Here is a 20,015-nt window from a genome sequence, read left to right on the forward strand (position 1 = left end):
GCTACCTGGTTTTCTAACAAAGATAATTTTGTCCTTACAGGGCATACTAAGTCAACTCTTAAAACCTACTGGTCATCGGTAGTCATAAAAACTAGGAAAAAAAAAAATATACTTCATACTTGTATCTCTCCTATCCTTTTGAAATGGCTTAGTCTGGAGACTAAGATAATCTAATTTGCACTTTCCTCCTCCATCTCTTTATTCTGAGATCCCTGGGAACGTGTAAGAATCAGCCTACGCTGCCTGCAGTGCATGCTTCAGGAAACTTTCGAAAATTCAGCTTCATGTTCCTGGACACCCTCTATAGGCTCACATGCCAGCATAAAGAAAATGAACACCTAGGTTTGTTACATATTCACAAAATACTATGGAATCTGGCATTTTAAGGTTCTTTTTTTAACTAGGTGTATAAGGAAAAAATAGTTGTCCACAAATATAAAGGCGGAGGCAAGGTGATCAAAGAGACTTCATACAGTTCCAGGGGACACTCTGAAGAGAGGGAAATGGTTCGTTTTTCATGTGTTTGGATTCTAGGACCAGCTTCTATGTGAATACCGAGTTATTCCTGTCCCAAGAACTGATCCTGCTGCCTTATATCTACCTGGCACAATTTGGAAAGTGAATACTCTCATCTTGCCTGTCTTGTTAGGTCTGGTATGCTGGTTGTGGAATTCCAGTTCTAAATGAGATAAAGGCTTTTATCTTCATCTACCTACATGTTTGTTCACACACAGGATACACCCGCACTTGGAGATACTATGTAAATGTCATTTCTGTGTGTCATGCCTCAGTTTTCTGCTTTTGCTGGAGTATGCTTGGGTCATGCCCTTTTTTTCAAATGAGAAATGTAAATGTGTACAGAACATCTGCTGTCAGCTGAAATATATTCTCCTTCTGAGCTGCAAGCGACTTGTGAGCAAAACCTCAGCTTTGATTAGATGATAAACCTACCTGAGGTTTGCATGCTAAGCTCGTTTTATCTTCATGTGTGAAAACTGATGATGGACTGGAGACTAAAGGAGTAATATTAAAGCAGTTTTGCCTAGAAGCAAATTATTTTTGTTTGGAGAAGTGCGGGAACTCTTAAATCAAAGGAAAAATTTATAAATTGGGAAGGAAGAAGCATTCGAAGAGCTGTAGTGTTTAGAAAGAGGGAAAAAGGTGTTGGTTTGCATAGATCTGGTGCTGTAGCCAATGCACGGGAGAGATTCTGATAGTCAAAGCTGGGGCAGAGCAGTATGGCTAGAACGCTAAAGCAAGTGGCAGGGAAAGGTGCTAGTTCGGGAGATGTGATTTAGTCTAGCATTTTTGTAACTATCTCACTGAAATATGGTTACGATGGTTATCAAAACATTGTTAGAGGGAGAGCGAGGAATAACAGTAAGGAAGACAGTTCAGGTTTTGCCACGTTTGGCTTAAGTTCTAAGGAGACACCAGAACAATGCAATCAGAATGTGTGAATCAGACACCAGATATGGCCAAATGTGAGTGAGATAAATTCAGGGAATGGAACAGAGCAAGAGAAAAGCTGCTTTTATGGGAGGGGGAAAGACAGGGTAAAAATAAGGACTGAGAAATCACCTGTACAAAATGGAGTGGAAATAGGGGGTTGGAGGTAGGTCTATAGCAGAGACTTCACCTACTGTCTCAGTTACGAACTGATACTTGATGGTCAACATGTGGAGTAGAGCCTCTGGGACACATCAGGAACCGAGGCAAGGAAGGGGGCTTAGCACTCTGGAGGAAGTCGATGGGGAGGTCGGTGGATGAAGGAAACAGAAGCTGACTGCATGTAGGAACTGGTGCGATGCCACAGGGGAGGCCAGCCTTGCTGCACCAGCCCCCCCTCTTCTGGGAGAAAAAGGGGCAAGCTCACGGATGTGAGCAGACAGAAATAGAAAACAAACTTCCACAGTGAAAATATCTTGGTAGTCTTGCCAAAAAAAGGCAGTAGCTTCCCCAACTGGTGTAGGAAAGATTGGAAGTCAGCTGAAACATGTGTGACTTTTAAACTGAAAACGAAGCATCTTCCTGCAGGGATACAGCACCCCTCCTCTATTTTAGTGATGCACGGAGTAATTCAATCCGCTTTAAACTGTGTTCAGTTAAGCTGCTGAATGCAAGAGTGTATTTTAAAAGCCTTGCTAATAAAAAGTATATTAAGCTTATGTATTGTGTGCATCTCCTTCCTGTGAGCTGTGTGAACAAAGATAACACATGCTATAAAAACGCAATCCCAACAAACCCTCAAAGAAACTTTGTGTTACACAGAAAAATGCAAGAAACGAGATATGAAGATAAATTTCCGCTTAGATGTATTTTTAAGTGAGGAGCATCATTTTGTCAAAAAGGTAGGTCTGCTTGCAGATTGTGGTTTGAGGCAGATAAGAGAAACCTTAGATGTTATGTCTGAGTTCCTGAACTTTTTTTAACTTTCTAAAGAAAATCACCACCGCAAAAGTTCTCTCAGAAAACTGGTGAACTGAATGTTGAAACCACAGGGCACAAACAGCACAGAATGAAAACGGAGCATGCAGCAAAAGTTTTGAACTGCAGAATGCAAAGCCAATAGCCCTTGCTTGTGCTCACAGCTTTTGCTGTACCTACAAGACTCTCTTTATCTCAAACACCTAAGTTGTCCCACTTTTACCCTTCTGATTTTCTGGCCCCATCCTGCTGGGTTAGGCCAGAACTGTATGTTTTATAAAATAAAGGAAAATTCAAGTCAAGTTGATGTAGTAGTTCCAGGAGTAAGGCAAATACTGATGTAATTTATTGGATGTTCAGGCTCCCAAGATGTGAATCACGTAATCACATCCTTTACCATCTACCTCAGAAACTTCAGTAACAGAAGGCCCAAACCAGTAAGCCAACAAGCGTGTTTCTGCTCGTGTCTGGAGCTGAAAATCTTGACAAAATTATGCTAAAATGGAAGGAAAGCTTCAGTATTATGAATAGGATTTGTTACATGGATTTGGAATTACAATTCAAGCCACAGGTAAGGGGTAGAAGTTTAGAAGTCTAAGCTTCTTTTCTAATGCAAGCATAACCTCATGTTGCAATAGCGAAAGGCTCAGGTTCATAATCTACAGGCTTCTCATCAACCACACAGCAGATGCAACTGAATTGGAAACCAAACTATCACCTATTAGGCACCCTCAAGTTGGACCCAAAACAGGAACATATGCTGTGTCTATCTCTAGCCAAGTGCTGATCCTAACTTTGGTTTTTTTTTTTTTTCCTCAACACTACTACCACACCCCCCTCCCCTCTCGAGAGCACACAGCTGCCTGTGAAAGACTGCAAAGAAATCTGAAGATTATGTTGGAAGTGTCAATACACAGAAGACATCTCAAAGATCTATAAAGAAATCTCCCATGGGTGCTCCCCCAGTCACATGGCGGGTGAGTCCATCAGTCCTAATACTTTTTTATTTTTAGTTAGTGTATCAAAGCTGCTAAATTCAATGGTCTGGGGAAGCTGATTTGAAGAGCCCTAAGTCATACAACGTGAACAGAGTGGTCTCAGATGTGCCACCAAGGTATCCTGAACCCCAGCAGACTACAGTCTGAGCAGCAAAGGACATAGCATTTACTTTCTTGTAGAAGGCCCCTCTGTACATTGTATCTTCTCAGAATTTCTAAGGTAAAACAACGAATTCTGTTTTTCACGACTATAAACACAACCTTTCTGAAGGATCTTGTCCACTGATATTCTGCTATCCAAGCTATTTGCCTGAATTTAGTAAGAACAATCAAAAAGGTCATCATCAGCAATCTGCAAGAGCTGCCCCGTTGGACCAGTGGGTCTTCAACAGGAAAACCTGGAGATTCTCATTGTGACAGTACAAAAACTCACCTGAGAGTGCAACAAGCAGCAGTCAGTACATCTTCTCCAGCAAGTAGTTCAACCACTGAACCACAGTCTTTTTAAAGGTATTTGGTGGACAAGATTTGATGTGCCCTGTGATGCAAGTTACAATACCAAAACATTTTCATGGCTATCGCTGAACTGAGAGGTATCTATCTCGCACTTTGTGTATCACTCTGGACATCCCTGACCAAGTGATCAAGAAGATGCCATGACAGACCTGAGGAAACGCTTGGTTTTAAAGACCAAATATTTTCTGAGACCGTGCAATCATGTTGACTTCAGCATATCTGGTATCTTGATATACACAGATCTCACAGTGTTGTTCTCCAGATATGATACACAATGGAGTGGCTTGAAACAGCTCAGCTCACCTTGCTTACATGTTCTGAGCACTTGCCAGAGGAAATAGTTTTGTTAATAAGTACTTAAATTCAATTACATCAACCAGGTTACTTCCTCACACAAGGAAGGCAATCCTACCATCCCACCTCTTGAAACTGGATGCAATGGAGCTACAGTCCATCTTCATCTGTATGTGATGGCTTCATCCAGCCGAGCAGAAAGTCTGGAAGGCTTTTCTCGCCATGCTTTCAGGAGAATCCCTCAAATTCCAAATTCTCAGATCATTAAGATGAGCTCTCCCAACCCAAGTATAAGTAGCTGTTTCATAGCTTTCACTGTTGACATAGATGATGGAATTATTTTGAAGGGCAGAGTTTTACATAGTGATTGCAAAAGGTAAAGGCACGAGAGGAAAAGTGGGTCAAATAATTTAAAATCCCAAATTGGAGTGCAACAGCTCTGTAAGACTTCCTCTGGCTTGGAAGCAGCTTTTAACAAATGGACACTCAAACAAGTTGTTTAAAATGCAAATGAAAATATGATCAAGCAAGAGAAAAAAAAAAAAAGCTGTTTTTTTCAGCTCCAAGTTCTTCTGTACCAATGGTATTTGCTCTACATCATGAACGACAGAGAAGGCTATCATGATCGGATATCAGCTGCATTTAAGCCTTTCTCAACAGATTCCCAGTTCTTAAGACAATATCCATGAAAATGTGCTGAAGGTGGCTGCTTAACTTCCTGTTCTCTCCTTCAGAGGAAAGCTCATTGGTTTCTCTTGACCTGCAGCTTCATAACTGGATAATGGACATTATTTCCAATAGCAAGGGGATTCATTTGGGTTCTCTGCCACTAGATCTAGAGCTTTCAAGTTTTTCTTTTATTTTTTATATTTTCCAGGGAAACTCCCCCCACAACCCAACCAGTTTTTTAGTTTGTTTTTTTTTGAAGTCTTATTTTGGGGGTGTGAGTTTTTTTGCCCCACTTGACTCCTGGAAACTATCAAATTCAGTCTTTTTCACCTCTAACTTGAGTCTCATTACAAATAAAAACAATTACAGAACATGAGACATCATTATATCAGAATTTACTCTTCTGAGAACATACAAAGTTATTTCTCATTTAATACTACAGGAAAATACACAGACTCTCATAATCTGATGGTTCTCATCAGGCAGCTTCTGGGCTTAAACATCTTTTGTTCTTGAACAAACAAACACAGCTCTCTTCTATTTGCAAAGGAAAGGAAAAATGCAGAAAAAGAAACTGAACTTGCCTCTCTCCCTTCCCAAGAAACCAAAATTAAAATGCTTGTTGCTGCTGCAATTATTTTTTTTGTATTTTTTTCAGAGTTTATAACAATGTTCCCAGTCTAACTGTAGGCTGTTCAAACAAATATTGAAGATTTGAAGACATAATAGGGTAAAAATCACTGAATTTACATTTGTTTCAAATCTGCCATCACACAAAATCGGTGGCTGGCTGAAAATAATCTGATGTCACCGACTTCAAAAATAGGAAGAAGTTTGACCTTATCAATATTAAATACTTCTTGCTTACTCAGATACAAATTTCAAGTTTGGTCTATACTTATTTATGAAGTCTTCAAAAACCTCCACCTCAAGACAAAGTTGACAATATAAAAAAATTATATTAACAAGCCTTTCTGAAAAGAAAAAAGCCTGATTGTAACTTCCTTTCCCCCCCCCCCCCAAATAGTACTGATAAGCAAACATTAGAAATAAACAGCCTAAAATGAAATCCTATGTATCTATGGTATTTTACTGAGCATTACTCTTAAGCAAATAACATTAAGGTCTTGAAAAAGTGCAATCCGTCAGTACTGAGCAGTGAAAGAAACATTTCTTTTTCTTTAATAAAAGGGAGACTTAAAAACAAGTCTTACAATAATAGATAGTTCAAACGGCCATATGTAGTTATATATTATACACTGTAACCAGCAAACCTAAGGGACAGAAAGCAGATTTTGCTAGAGAATCACTGTAAATTCAGGTCACAATTTATCTTCTCCTTTTCACATTAGGATCATACCTGCAACAAAAAAGAAAATTTGTCACAAATAAGTAAATCTTAATGATATTCAAAGTTAATAATGTGATGTAAATAGTTTTATTATACATTCATAACAGAGGATTGGTCAGTGTTCAGTCCTTTCCCCAACTGCACTACCAGAATTAACTAGAGATGCTACAATTTGACTTAAGAATGCATAAGCTAGAACCTTTGCATGAACTAGAGATAACCTCTACTAAAATTTTCACTGACTTCCTAGCTACTTAAAATATTTAAATCTGATGAATGAACAAGTTTCTCCGAGCCTTTAATGTCCCAAAATTAAGTTCCTTACTGAAAAAAAAACAAACAAACAAACAAAAAAAAACAAACCACCACAAAAAACCCCACCAACAACAAAAAAAAAGGGGAGAGAGGGGAAAGAGGTACTGTATATTCACAGCAATGTACCAACATTTGGCCACAACTCATTCAGACAAAACCCTTCTGCTGCTTCCTACTCCCACAAAAAGAAGTTCCTTGCCTTACCTTCCCCTTTATACAGCTTCTGATTGATTTTTGGTAATTTAGATCTACTTTCTGGATATACTAGTTACCCAATTTATTGCCATATGCTTGTGGTTTGTCTCTGCTTGACACCGCTATCACTTGGCCTTCTCTTCCTCTCTATTTGTGCTTCATCTCCCAAAATCCTGTGTCACTTCTTTGAAATTCTGATGTGTTTTGTATTCATGCGTGAATAACTTATGGACACAACTCAATGATCAGGCAGTTTTGCTTGCACTAATTCTGCTCTCATTCATCAAGATTTTTTTTGCTTAGACAGGAAAATGTGACAACTTGTGAGCCAAATTACATCACCACATAACTAGAAAGGTATTAGAAGTCACTTCTGTTGCTATACGTCTCAGACTACTGGCAAAAATGAAATGTGTACCCTTTGAAAGAAATGCTCTATTATTAACTGTTAATTACAGAGCAAGCTGTTAATGCAGTAAGAGTTTCTGAACGGCTCTTACACATGCTGATATGCAGTATCACGTTTATTTGACAGTGATTTGGACAAAAACATCCTTCCTCACCATACACATTTTTCCACCTAAATGCACAATTTTTAGTTTTAGTCAAATGCACGGCAGGTGAGAAGTCAAGCAGTGGTTGCTTGTTTCTTCACATAAAAACTAAGAAAACAATGAAATCTTTGCTAAACAAAATGAGATCCTTATATATAGCAGCTTTCCAGTATCTGAAGGGCCCCTATAAGACAGCTGGAGTGGGACTTTCTACACGGGCATGTAGTGATAGGATGAGTGACTTCACACTGGAAGAGGGCAGATTTAGAATAAATATTAGGAAGAAATTTTTCACTCTGATGGTGGTGAGGGACTGGAACAGGTTGCCCAGGGAAGTTGTGGAAGCCCTATCCCTAGAAGTGTTCAAAGCCAGGTTGGATGGGGTTTTGAGCAACCTGGTCTAGTGGGAGGTGTGCCTGCCCATGGTGGGGGGGGTGGAACTAGATGATGTTCAAGGTCTCTTCCAACCTAAACCATTCTATGATTCTATGATATTAAAACTCAAACCAGTTCTTTGAATTTATTGCTATAGCATCATAACACATTAGTTCTACCATTTAAGTATGTCCCGGACACTGAATTCCATTTTGAAGGAGAGGGGAGGGAAGAAGAGGGGCGGAAAATAAGCAGATAGTAGAAGGGCATCATACATGATGAAAACCTGCAATCAGGACACCAAGAGCTTCAACCCTGTCTACGACTATCTGTGGAGATGCTGACACTGACAGTCATGAACATCTTTTTATGTAATCTCCCCCACCTCACCTCCAGCCATTTTCCATGTTAAATGAAGCCTGGATGATGTTTTCCAGACAGAAAGAAATCAAACAACATCATCAGAGAAAGGAAACTGTACAGTGCCTGTAGCCCAAAATGAAAAAAGGACTACAGAGATTCCACCACCGTGATTGAATGCACAAAGAAACAAAAGACTTTGCTGGGAACAGGGAGTGAAGGATACAAAGGGCTATTACTGAACATAATCCATTTATCTGTAGTCTTGGCAGATAGTATGATGTGCCTTCCCTTCCTCCTCTATCTCAGTATGTACTCAGCAGCAGTTGAGGACTCAGCTTTTCTTTCTAGTTTATCTTTACCTTGGAGTACTGCATGACTTTCTAATGGCATCTTCAAATGCCATTTTCATGGGAAATTTCAGCTGTTAACATTAGCGTTAAGCCAGGTAGTTTTACTCAGGACTAAGGACAAAATTAGAAGCAGGTTACAAACTGCTGAATGTTAAATTGTGTGTTTTCATATTTTTGACTGTGGAAACTTCCGTTAAGTACAACTAACCTAAATAAATTGGAGTTGAGGTAAAAACTTTCTAAGCATCAATGCATGTGAATTATCCAAGTTTCCACTGCTGTGTTTTGAAAGGCTAAAATTAATCAAGATATTTTGAATCAATTTAGATTCCACCACAGCAATCAAGCTGCACCATGTTTTTTTTATAAACGTCTTCATAACTAACATATATTTAAAGGCTGTATTGCAGATGTAAAAACTGGATAAAGTGGCAAACTTGACTTAGAACTTTTTTTTTTTTTTAATTAGAAAGTGGTTATAAATCATTACATTAGGATTACCGTTGAAAGTAACTGGACAGGAAATCAACTGAATAGGATGATTCTCTCTTTCAAAAGAGAGATTAGGGAAAGCAGTAGACAACTGAATTGAGGGTTATTGAAAGAAAATTGCTGAAACACTGTGTTTTAGAGGCATATATAATGAATTATGGCAAAAAGCAATGGCAAACAGCCAAGGCAAACCAAAGTGAACCTTCCAAAGAAATCTCTCAAACTCCTGTGACATAAGCACTGATTAGGACAGAATTAAAGACCCTACTACACTGTCAAGAGCATAAAATGATCAGTGTAAAAATGCCTCCTCTCCTCAGTCTGAAAACTGAAAAGATGGGTAAGGCATTGAGGGAGTTTCTAACAAGGGGAAAAAAAAAATAAAGGTAGGAGCTCCTTCACTGTGAATGGGTTTGAAAGTAGCTTAAGGTCTCAAAGAAAAGGAACACAGAGGGGCTATACTGAAAGACTTGCTAAGGTTTGGGTTTTTTTTTTTTAATTTTTGGTTTAAATTCTGGGAATCATTACTTCAAAGATCCAAATAGAGAAAGCAGTCCTGCCAATCACTTTTTCACAGAACTAGTATTTTGTTGCTTTAGCTCCCTCAAGAGACTCAGCGCAGGGACAGACAAGTGCCATGGCCAGAATGAAAAAGTGGCAGACCCCATCGCTTTTTCTTCACAGTTCTGATGACTGACTTAATTGTAAGATCAAAACACTTCATTAGGCTCTAGCAAACACTAATGGTGGAAAGCCTGACACCAGAATCTCTTCCAGCTTTTGTGAACAATCAAGCTTGTGCATATGAGGCAGGAAATAGTAAGAACATCTCAAACAAAAATATTGCTAAAAACTTTTAGCAAGTCTAAATGAAATTGAAAAAGTTTAAGACATTAAAATACTGAGAGAAGTTATCGAGTCATTTTGGGTATATTATGTTCATGGGAATACATGGAATTCTGACAAAAATAGCCAAAGTAGTCTTTTACAAAATTGGAATTTGTCTAAAAAAAAGATGTGATGCAAAAAAATACACATTTTTTAAGTCCAAACATAAAAATCTTACCTAAACAGATCATCAGCAAGCGATTCTTCTCTTGCATGTCGGTTCTGTTCCTGAGAAAATAAGCATATTGAATATTTGACATTAAGGATGAAGCTAATGAACAATATAGAAGAATAATATATTCCTGCACAAACACAGTTTTTCCTGAAGAAATAAGTTTTCTCTACGTACTCTACTCAGTGCATATTCACATGAGATAATATATTTCGCTACTCAAACTTGGCTACTGCTACCAGCTAACGGAATGGATTAGTTTGTGCAAGATATCAATTTTGGTCAGAAATACGTTTTTTGGTTTTTAAGCATCATTATAGAAATATGGAAATTTTTATCTGCTCATCAGTGTGTATAAGGAATTTTATTACAGTTATCTATACCTACGAATTATCAGAAAAAGAGATAATAAAAAACTATTGCTGTAACAGCATCTCGATCAGGCTGTGGAAACAGAATGTGACTCATCAGCAAGTATTTTTAAATAAACTTTTGGAAAATGAAAGTGCTAGAGAACTGCTATGATAAAATATAGCATTTTTTAGAACTTTTATATACAAAGGTGAACATTTTTACAATAGAAAAAAATACTATATTTATTCTTACTATATCTCTTCAGTATACTCCAACAGAATTTTACTCAGGGATTTTCTGTGTTGTTTAACAGCAGAATATCAATTGTACTGTATAACAATTTGAACACAACTAACCATATAGAAATTCTTCCTAGCTCCCAGTCACATTTTTAGAAATCACAAGTTTCCATAATGCTGATTTTTTTTTAATAAGCAAAGAAATTCTCTTTTAGGTTATTGATTTTGCTTTAAATCAATATTCCTGCTTATATGAATGTTGCATGTAAAATTAATTCAAATAATCAGCAAGAAGATGAGCCTTACCACTGTCCTCTGATTTTCAGTAACTTTTCTAATGTCTATGTTCCTATGAGCGTGTGTAGACAGCTAATTGGCTGAGGTTTTATTTCAAAAATAAAATTCTGAAGTATTTCAGAATGACCACAGGTTGGTATGACCACTTACATAAGTCAAGCTGTTTGATCATCCTCAGGAAATAATTCCTTACCTCCATTTCTTGCCTTAACCAGTCTTCTAGTTCTGAATTCTTTTTAGCATGGTGAGCAATCAAATCTGATCCTCCAATAATGTATGGAAGTTGTCCTTCCCCTGGATAAGCTACCTGCCAGACAATAAGTTCTTACAATTACAATACAAGGCAAGCACACTGCAAGTACAAGGTCTGTTTTAACAAATTCAGAAAGTCTATTCAGATATCACAGAAGAAAGTCAGCCAGGCTTCCTCTGAATAACATTTATCAGAGATTATATTTAAAAGACACTGAAGAGAAAAAAAGCATTTATAGAAAGCTATTAACTCATTTTCCCGAAAGAGACAAACAAACAAAAAAACTGACAAGTTATGTATGCTAAATAAATCTGATAGTACATTAAATGGAGTTTGAAAACATTATAAACTGTTTTTTACTGAAAGAATCAATTTTATCCTCAGAATGCATAAGCATCTATTGCAAAATGGTGGAAAAGACAACACTATCAGAAATTTAAAACATTATCTAAAAATGAGAGCATACTCCCAGAAAGCTGGAAGTTGCATTATGTGACACTCACTCTCTACATAGTCTTTTACTGAAATGCATTAATGCATTTCTAGTAATCCTATATTATTTTTTTGATTGTTTGCTTTCAATATGAGCTGAAGTGGTATTTTTACATTGAACACAAAGAATTTTCTTGAAATTACCTTCAGGACTCAAGCAAGCAATAATCTTACTTTTGTAAAATACTAGATTTAGTTCTATTTAGAAATTGAAAATTTATTAGATAAAATGCAATATTCAGAACCAGCAAATGCTTTATAAGTAGGTTTTTGGAGAAGTCGAATTGCTAGCTTTTGGAGGTATAACCAGAAGTTATGGAAGGCATCACTTAACCACTTATTCCAAGTAACAGCTTTGAAAAGAGAGTACAAGTATTTAAATAGTCTAGCACAAGGTATGCCTTTGTCAGCCTGGTACTTCTTCAGTCAATTAGCAAAATATTTATTAACAGTATGATATTGGTTTTATATTGTTTCTTTCTGCAATTACTATCAATTAAAAAAAATATCTTTCATAACATATTTTTATAATCTGAAGGCAATACTTTTTAGTCTTTTTTAATACTGCCATCTTGTGGCAATTTGAAATACATACTAACCTTTTTGAAGGTTTTGAAATTTTTCTTTCCTCCATAGCTGGTATTTCCAGTAAGCTGACTGTTCTGTCTTGGATGGCTGACAACCAGTGATCTAAACTCAGTCAACAGAAGTCTGCTAGGAAGATTGCTGGAGTCACCTTGCAGTTCGTTGCGCTTTTTGTATGGGAAGAAAAAGGAAGGAGCACTTCAAGTGTGTAAACAGAGAGACAACATATCTAACAGTATAAACTTTAGAGAAAGAAATTATCATGAGCACAGCTGATGTGAAAGTTAGGATTGCAAAAGGGTGAGGGGAAGCAGCAGCAATGCTAAAAGCCAAGAAGATCAATGTACTTCTCAGCCTCCTTATATACTACCAATAGAGCTGGGAGCACAGTAAATTTATTTCTTTCATATTTACATCTGTTGAAAAGAGAGGATCGTTAAGAACTGCAGTAATAATAACAAAGTCAATGTACCTCATTTCACTATGATTTTACTTCAAGAATTTTTTTAATTAAGCTAATGACTAAGAATTACTTCTCTCTCCACCTTGCCTCTTACTCTAACGGAAACTCCAGTTAACTCCACGGAAGACAGTTGTTACGCCTTCAGCTCAATTCTAGGCTACAAATTTACCATTTAGGCCAACTTTAGGGCTGCAAGTTGGATCTGATCAACAAAGCAACTTTTTCTGGTGTATGAGAATGCTCATATGCCAGCAAGGTTGCATGCACACTTTGCTGCTTGGGGCTGGATCTATATGGATGAAAAAGGAAGTCTGGGTGCAGGACAAGTTCACAAGTAATGTTAAACTACTTTCATGGACAGCTCCAGCCCAGAGGCAGTACAGCTGTTTCACAGAAAAGTATAAATTTGAAGTCCTGTAATCTGCACTTTGGTGTATCTGCACAGCATTCCCTCTTCTTGCACTGTTTTCTGTACGTATGTGAAAAGGTTTTATCCCACCCCTTGTTGTCTGGCTACACTCTCCTTTATCCCTACAGAATCTTTCCATTTCAGTTTCATTTAGCCTAGTCTCCTTTTCCTCTGCCTCACTGCCATTCCCAGAAATTCTTCCCTCCGTCCTTCCTTCATCTCACCTATAAAAAAGTTAGCATGCTATTTACTATTGTTAATCAGTGTATGTTACATCTATTTTCTCAGCGGTCCCTCTCTTCCATTCTAGCTGTGATCTCCTTAGAACAGACAAAGAGATTGTGTTCTTAGCTTACTTCTTAGAGACTAGACAACAAAAGCATCTGTACAAGTGTTAACTGCATTGAAAGGTTAATACAATTAGATTAGGTTGCTGTAGTTTCAGTCATTTTAAGTATCCATCCAAACGCCATTACAAAAGCATGCAGATGAACTACAGTTCACTCTATCTTTTCACAGTCAGGAAGTTGGACAGGACTATTCAAATTTACACATGATTATTTTAAAGAGTACAATCTTCAGAACCTCCTTTACTCTGAAACAGAATCCAAGTACTATATGGTCTTAAAAGCAAAATTTTGATGCATTTTCTTCATGATTCTTCAAGTTTACTGTTCAAACTTCTTACCAAGACTGGTGACTCTAGCTTGATGTCACTTTTGATTTCTGAAGTTAGAATCGATCCAAGTTCCTCTTCTTTCTATTTGATTAAAAATTATTTAAAATGTAACACTGAAATTAAGTACAACTTTAATTACATAAATTGTTTTCTGCTCTTTACAGTGGAATAAGCAATGAAGCTGGTGAGAGATCTAGAGCACAAATCTTATGAGGAGCAGCTGAGGGAACTGGGGTTGTTTAGCCTGGAGGAACAGAGGCTGAGGGGAGACCTTATCACTCTCTACAACTACCTGAAAGGAGGTTGTAGCGAGGTGGGGGTCAGTCTCTTCTCTCAAGTAAAAGGTGATAGGACAAGAGGAAATGGCCTCAAGTTGCACGTGGGGAGTTTTAGATTGGGTATTAGGAAAAATTTCTTCACCAAAAGGGTTGTCAAACATTGGAACAGGTTTCCCAGGGAAGCAGTGGAGTCACCATCCCTGGAGGTATTTAAAAGACAAGTAGATGTAGCGCTTAGAAACATGGTTTAGTGGTGGTTTTGGCAACGTTAGTTTGACGGTTGGACTTGATAATCTTAAAGGTCCCTTCCAGCCTAGATGATTCTAAAGTATCAAGAGAAGAGTGTTACACTGGTCTGAGCTAAGGATGCACACACAAATACTAATTCTCATCTGATCCATGGTATCTTGCAAATTCCAGTTACTCAATCATACATTCAAACGTTATAATTACAGCACTTAAACACTGCCTACACTGTATAAGAACTGACTAGACAGTAAGCTTTAATATATATATTTTAAATAAACAAAAATCAAACCTGTTCCTTCTCTCTTATTCCCCTGTGCATTGTTAAGAGTCTACTTTGCTAAAGCTCTCAATACTGTTTTCCTCTACAAACCTCCTTTTGTGTTTTGTTGGTTTTTTTTTTTTTTTTTTTTTTTTTCCAAATGAAGTGGCTACTGTTAAATCAAAATCCATTGTTTTCTTCATTTCTCTTGGAAAATTGCCTTATTCTCAAAAACAAAAACAGAGAAATAATCAAGAAAACTAATCACAAGCTGTGTTTTGGTTTTTTTGTTTGTTTGGGGGGGGGGGTGCAGTTGGGGTTTGGTTGTTTTTTGTTAGTTTTGGGGGTGTGTGTCCCCCAAGAGAACATTAATGATCCGAATTGACTCATATAGGAATTTTAGTAATCTTTCACATGATATCTAGAGATTCTGACTTGAAAGATGTTGGACACTACTGGCATATTCAACAGAAGAGGTCAACTAAAACTTTCTTCAGAAAATTCATTAAAGATAATATAACTGAGTATTATTTAGTATAAATATCAACATTATAATTAACACACCAACATACAACATGAGAAGTTTTTCTTGGACCAATGATATACTCTGATGTTCTACCTACAGTATTCAAGGAAAAAGACAGGAAAACTTTCAGAAAACAAGCAGCTTTCAATTCACAAAGAAACAATGTCCCAAAGAATGAAAGACATTTAGTTATAACACTGCAATGTTCACATGTAATAAATACATCATGTCAATTTTTAGTTCAGAGTGATTTGAGACATTTAAACAAACAAACTTTACAAAGCCGCTTTCTGTATACAGGTATCCTTAAAGGAGCTATCTGCATCCTTCTAACACAGCTGTAAATGTCCAGATCAGGCACTTGAGAAGAATATAACTTACCAGTATTTTATTCTCCTCTCTCTGCTTTACATTCACTTCTTGAATGCTGCTTCCTTTGGCTTCCAAACATTTTTTTTTTCGTGTATTTCCTTGAGCTTCCTGGTCATGATCTGCCATTTCATCTTCCCAGTCTAGGTCTCTGCTTCCAAACACAATTTCTAGTGCCTCGGTATCTTCAGATAAATCGTCTAAATCCTTTCTCTTCTTTGGAGCACGCTTTTCACTAGAAGTAGTTTTAGTGTCTGTTTTATCACTTACTAGTTTGTCACTTCCCCTCATAAACTTTATACCTCTGTCTCTTAATGCAAAATTTGGGGTTTGGTCCACGATGTTACCTTCCTTTTGATTCTGTTCTGCTTCGCTGTTCCACACTGATGAAGCTGTGCGTTCAGTGCACTTGGAAACAGGCAATGACCTTTCCTCCACTTTTGCTAGTTTGGGTACAGATGTTTCTTCTCCTTCAGCTCTTTCCCTTAGACAGAAGGCAATTACAAAAGACATAAATTACAAAAGCAGTTTTGAACATGACCAGCTGCACACACAACATAACAGCTCCCTTGGGTTTTAGTGACTGCATTGTGAAATTTGAACATAAGTACCTTTGAGGAAAAGCTTGCCATTCTAGAAAGCTGATCTAAAAATTATCTTTTTAAGTATGTTTTGAATTAAATGTACATCCTTTGAGTTAAAATTATTTTCCAGAAACAGCACCAACATAACAGTAAGGGAAGTGATGTCAAGAACATTTCAACATACCTTTTTCTAGCTACCTGGAAGTAATTTGTGATTGAGTTAGATTGGTGACGTGAAGCACACTCACTAGATTTACCAGCTTCTGAAATTTTAGATGGTGAGACAGGATGACTTTTTTGACTAAACCCAGATGTTCTGTTCACTCTAGGTATTGACGATCCTGCATTTATACTGCCGATTGTGGTAGAGTTTTTCTTCACAGCAATTGTATCCTGGAAAGCCATTTTCCCTCGTCTATCCATCTGGGGAGTATTCTCTATCTCCATACTACATTAGAGAGAAAAAATATTAAATGAACACACAAGAAGTTACCACAGAGATACACTGTAGAATACTTTTTAAAAAAGCTATACCTGCACTTTGAACACACTTGTAAACAACATCGGTGTGCTAAAAAAGAACTGTAAAATCCACTATCATAGAATCATTGAATGGTTTAGGTTGGAAAGGACCTTGAAGATCATCAAGTTCCAACACCCCTGCCATAGGCAGGGACGCCTCACACTTAGGCCAGGTTGCCCAAGGCCATGTCCAGCCTGGCCTTAAACACCTCCAGGGATGGGGCCTCAACAACCTCTCTGGGCAACCTGTTCCAGTGCCTTACCACCCTCAAAGTGAAAAACTTCTTCCTAATGTTCAATCTAAACCTGCCCTCTTCCAGTTTAAAGCCATTCGCCCTCACCCTATCACTACATGCCCTAGTAAAAAGTCCTTCCCCAGCTCTCCTGTAGGCCACCTTTAGGTACTGGAAGGCCACAATAAGATCTCCCCGGAGCCTTCTCTTCTCCAGGCTCAACAGCCCCAACTCTTTCAACCTCTCCTCATAGGAGAGGTGCTCCAGCCCTCGGATCAGCCTCGTGGCTCTCCTCTGGACACACTCCAGCAGGTCCATGTCCTTCTTCTGTTGGGGACTCCAGAGCTGGATGCAATACTCCAGGTGGGGGTCTCACGAGAGTGGAGTAGAGGGGCAGAATCACCTCCTTTGACCTGCTGGCCACACTTCTTCTGATGCAGCCAAGGATATGGTTGGCCTTCTGGGCTGTGATCACACATTTCTGGCTCATGTTGAGCTTCTCGTCAATCAGCACACCCAGGTTCTTCTCCTCAGGGCTGCTCTCCAGCCATTCCCCGCCAAGCCTGTATTTGTGCTTGGGATTGCCCCGACCCAGATGTAGGACCTTGCACTTGGCCTTGTTGAATTGCATGAAGTTGGCTTGGGCCCACCTCTCAGCCTGTCCAGGTCCCTCTGGATGGCATCGCTCCCCTCCAGCGTGCCTACCTCGCCAAACAGCTTGGTGTCATTGGCAAACTTGCTGAGGGTGCACTCAACCCCACTGTCCATGTCACTGACAAAGATGTTGAACAGTACAGGTCCCAGTGCAGACCCCTGAGGAACGCCACTCATCACTGCTCTCCACTTGGACATTGAGCTGTTGACTGCAACTCTTTGAGTGCGATCATCTAGCCAGTTCTTTATCCACCGAGTGGTCCATTTGTTGAATCTACGTCTCTCCAATTCAGAAACCAGGATATTGTGTGGGACAGTGTCAAACGCTTTGCACAAGTCCAGGTAGATGACATTAGTTGATCTTCCCTTATCCACTGCCGCTGCAACCCCTTCGTAGAAGGCCACCAAATTTAACAGGCATGACTTGCCCTTGGTGAAGCCATGCTGGCTGTCACCAATCACCTCCTTGTTTTCTGTGTGTCTCAGCAGAGTCTCCAGGAGGATCTGCTCCATGATCTTGCCAGGCACAGAGGTGAGACTGACTGGCCTGTAGTTCCCCTGGTCTTCCTTATTTCCCTTTTTGAAAATAGAGGTTGTTTCCCCTTTTCCAGTTGGCAGGAACCTTGCCAGACTGCCACGACTTCTCAAATATGATGACTAGTGGCTTTGTGACTTCATCTGCCAGTTCCCTCAGGACCCGCGGATGTATCTCATCAGGTCCCATGGACTTATGCACCTTGAGGTTTCTCAGGTGGTCTCGCACTTGATCTTCACCTACAGTGGGCAGTTCCCCATTTTCCCAATCCTCGCCTTTGCGTTCTGTGTCATGGGCAGTGCGGCTGCAGTCCTTGCCAGTGAAGACTGAGGCAAAAAAGTCATTGAGCACCTCAGCTCTGTCTCTGTCCCGGGTAACCAGTTCCTGCGTTTCCTTCCGGAGAGGGCTCACATTTTCCCTAGTCTTGCTTTTCTCACTGACGCACTTAAAGAAGGATTTTTTTTTGTTTGTCTTAATGTCCCTGGCCAGATTTAGTTCTATCTGGGCTTTAGCTTGTCTAACCCAATCCCTGGCTGCTTGAACAATTCCTCTTTATTCCTCCCAGGCTACCCGCCCCTATTTCCACTCCCTATAGGCCTCCTTTTTCCTTTTGGACATGTCCAGGAACTCCTTATTCATCCATGCAGGCCTCCTGACTTTTCTGCCTGCCTTCCTCTTTGTAGGGATGCATTGCTCCTGAGCTTGGAGGAGGCGGTCCTTGAATATTAACCAACTTTCTTGGGCCCCTCTTCCCTCCAGCGCTTCATCCCATGGCAACATACCAAGCAGATTCTTCAAGAGGCCAAAGTCAGCTCTCCCAAAGTCCAGGGTGGTCAGCCTGCTGCGCACTTTCCTCGCTGCCTCAAGGATTTTGAACTCGACCATTTCATGGTTGCTACAGCCCAGGCTACCCTTGAGTTTGACACTGTCTACCAGCCCCTCCTTGTTGGTAAGAACAAGGTCCAGCATAGCTCCTCTCCTCATAGGCTCCTCAACCACTTGGAGAAGGAAGTTGTCCTCAATGCAATCCAAGAACCTCCTGGATTGCCTATGTCTGTCTGTGTTACCCTTCCAACAGATGTCAGGGTGGCTAAAGTCACTCATGAGAACCAGGGTCTGTGAATGTGATGCCGCTTCTATCTGAGGGCTTCATCCACTCGGTCTTCTTGGTCCAGTGGCCTGTAGCAGACCCCCACTGTAATATCCCCTGCTCCCAATTTCCCTTTGATCCTGACCCATAGGCTCTCAGTTGGCTCTTTATCCATCCCTAGGCTGAGCTCCATGCATTCCAGCTGCTCATTAACACATAAGGCAACACCGCCTCCTCGCTTCCCTTGCCTGCCTCTCCTGAAGAGCCTGTAGCCTTCTATGCCAACACTCCAGTCACAGGAGTCATCCCACCAAGTTTCTACGATGCCAATGAGATCGTAGCCTTGGAGGTGTGCACACATCTCTAGCTCCTCCTGTTTGTTCCCCATGCTGCGTGTATTTGCATAGAGGCACTTCAGCCGTGTCTTCTTTGAAGCTGACTTGGCTGGAGCAGCTGTAATTACTTTGTGCTGCTCTCCAGGCAGCATTCCTATGTTGTGTATTAATGATGCCTCCCCATTGGCTCCTGTTGGTCCAGGAGCTCCTGGCTTGTCTACGTAAGACTTTGAGCATGCTGCAGCATAGCCAGCACATTTCAGAGCAAATGGCTGCAGGCCCTCACCAACACCCCGTTCCTCTTTCCTTGGTAGAACACCCCTTGGCTGGTCACAGGCAAACCCAACAATGCCCCCTTCCCCTGTCGAATCCAGTTTAAAGCCCTGTTAATAAGCCCTAATTTGGGGGCAAAAACCTTTCTCCCTCTTTGAGTGAGCTAAGCCCCATCTGCTGCCAGCAGGCCTATGATAAATATATTTTTATAATTGGGAAATGGCTTGAAAATTTGTAATAGTTAAGACAGTCAAATCAGATATGCAGTATCTACATTTGTATCCAAGAGTCATATAAATCCCATGTGATGTTTTCTGTTATCTACCACTAAAAAGCAGAAATTATGTCACTGCAAACAAGTGACAGCAATTTAGTAAG

At 39.6% G+C, this 20,015-nt stretch overlaps 1 protein-coding gene across 2 annotated transcripts in view; it reads right to left on the bottom strand.

Moving 5' to 3' along the window:
* Positions 1 to 5,940: 5,940 nt before the first annotated feature.
* Positions 5,941 to 20,015, bottom strand: part of NBN (nibrin) — a 29,479-nt gene continuing 15,404 nt past the window's right edge. The window contains exons 10-16 of one of the 2 annotated variants that reach the window (XR_014268872.1): positions 16,180 to 16,443; positions 15,424 to 15,895; positions 13,740 to 13,811; positions 12,194 to 12,346; positions 11,043 to 11,152; positions 9,966 to 10,015; positions 5,941 to 6,264 (exon numbers count right to left, since the gene is read on the bottom strand). Coding sequence is in view for 1 of the 2 variants with exons in the window: in XM_082479431.1 (XP_082335557.1) it covers positions 6,234 to 6,264; positions 9,966 to 10,015; positions 11,043 to 11,156; positions 12,194 to 12,346; positions 13,740 to 13,811; positions 15,424 to 15,895; positions 16,180 to 16,443 (1,156 nt within the window). In the remaining variant the exon portion in view is untranslated. Of the gene's footprint in view, positions 6,265 to 9,965; positions 10,016 to 11,042; positions 11,157 to 12,193; positions 12,347 to 13,739; positions 13,812 to 15,423; positions 15,896 to 16,179; positions 16,444 to 20,015 lie in introns of both variants that reach the window. The other variant, XM_082479431.1, reaches the window with a different exon arrangement.

This window comes from Vanellus vanellus (assembly GCF_965231255.1).
Source record: "Vanellus vanellus genome assembly, chromosome: 2".
Lineage (NCBI taxonomy): Eukaryota > Metazoa > Chordata > Aves > Charadriiformes > Charadriidae > Vanellus > Vanellus vanellus.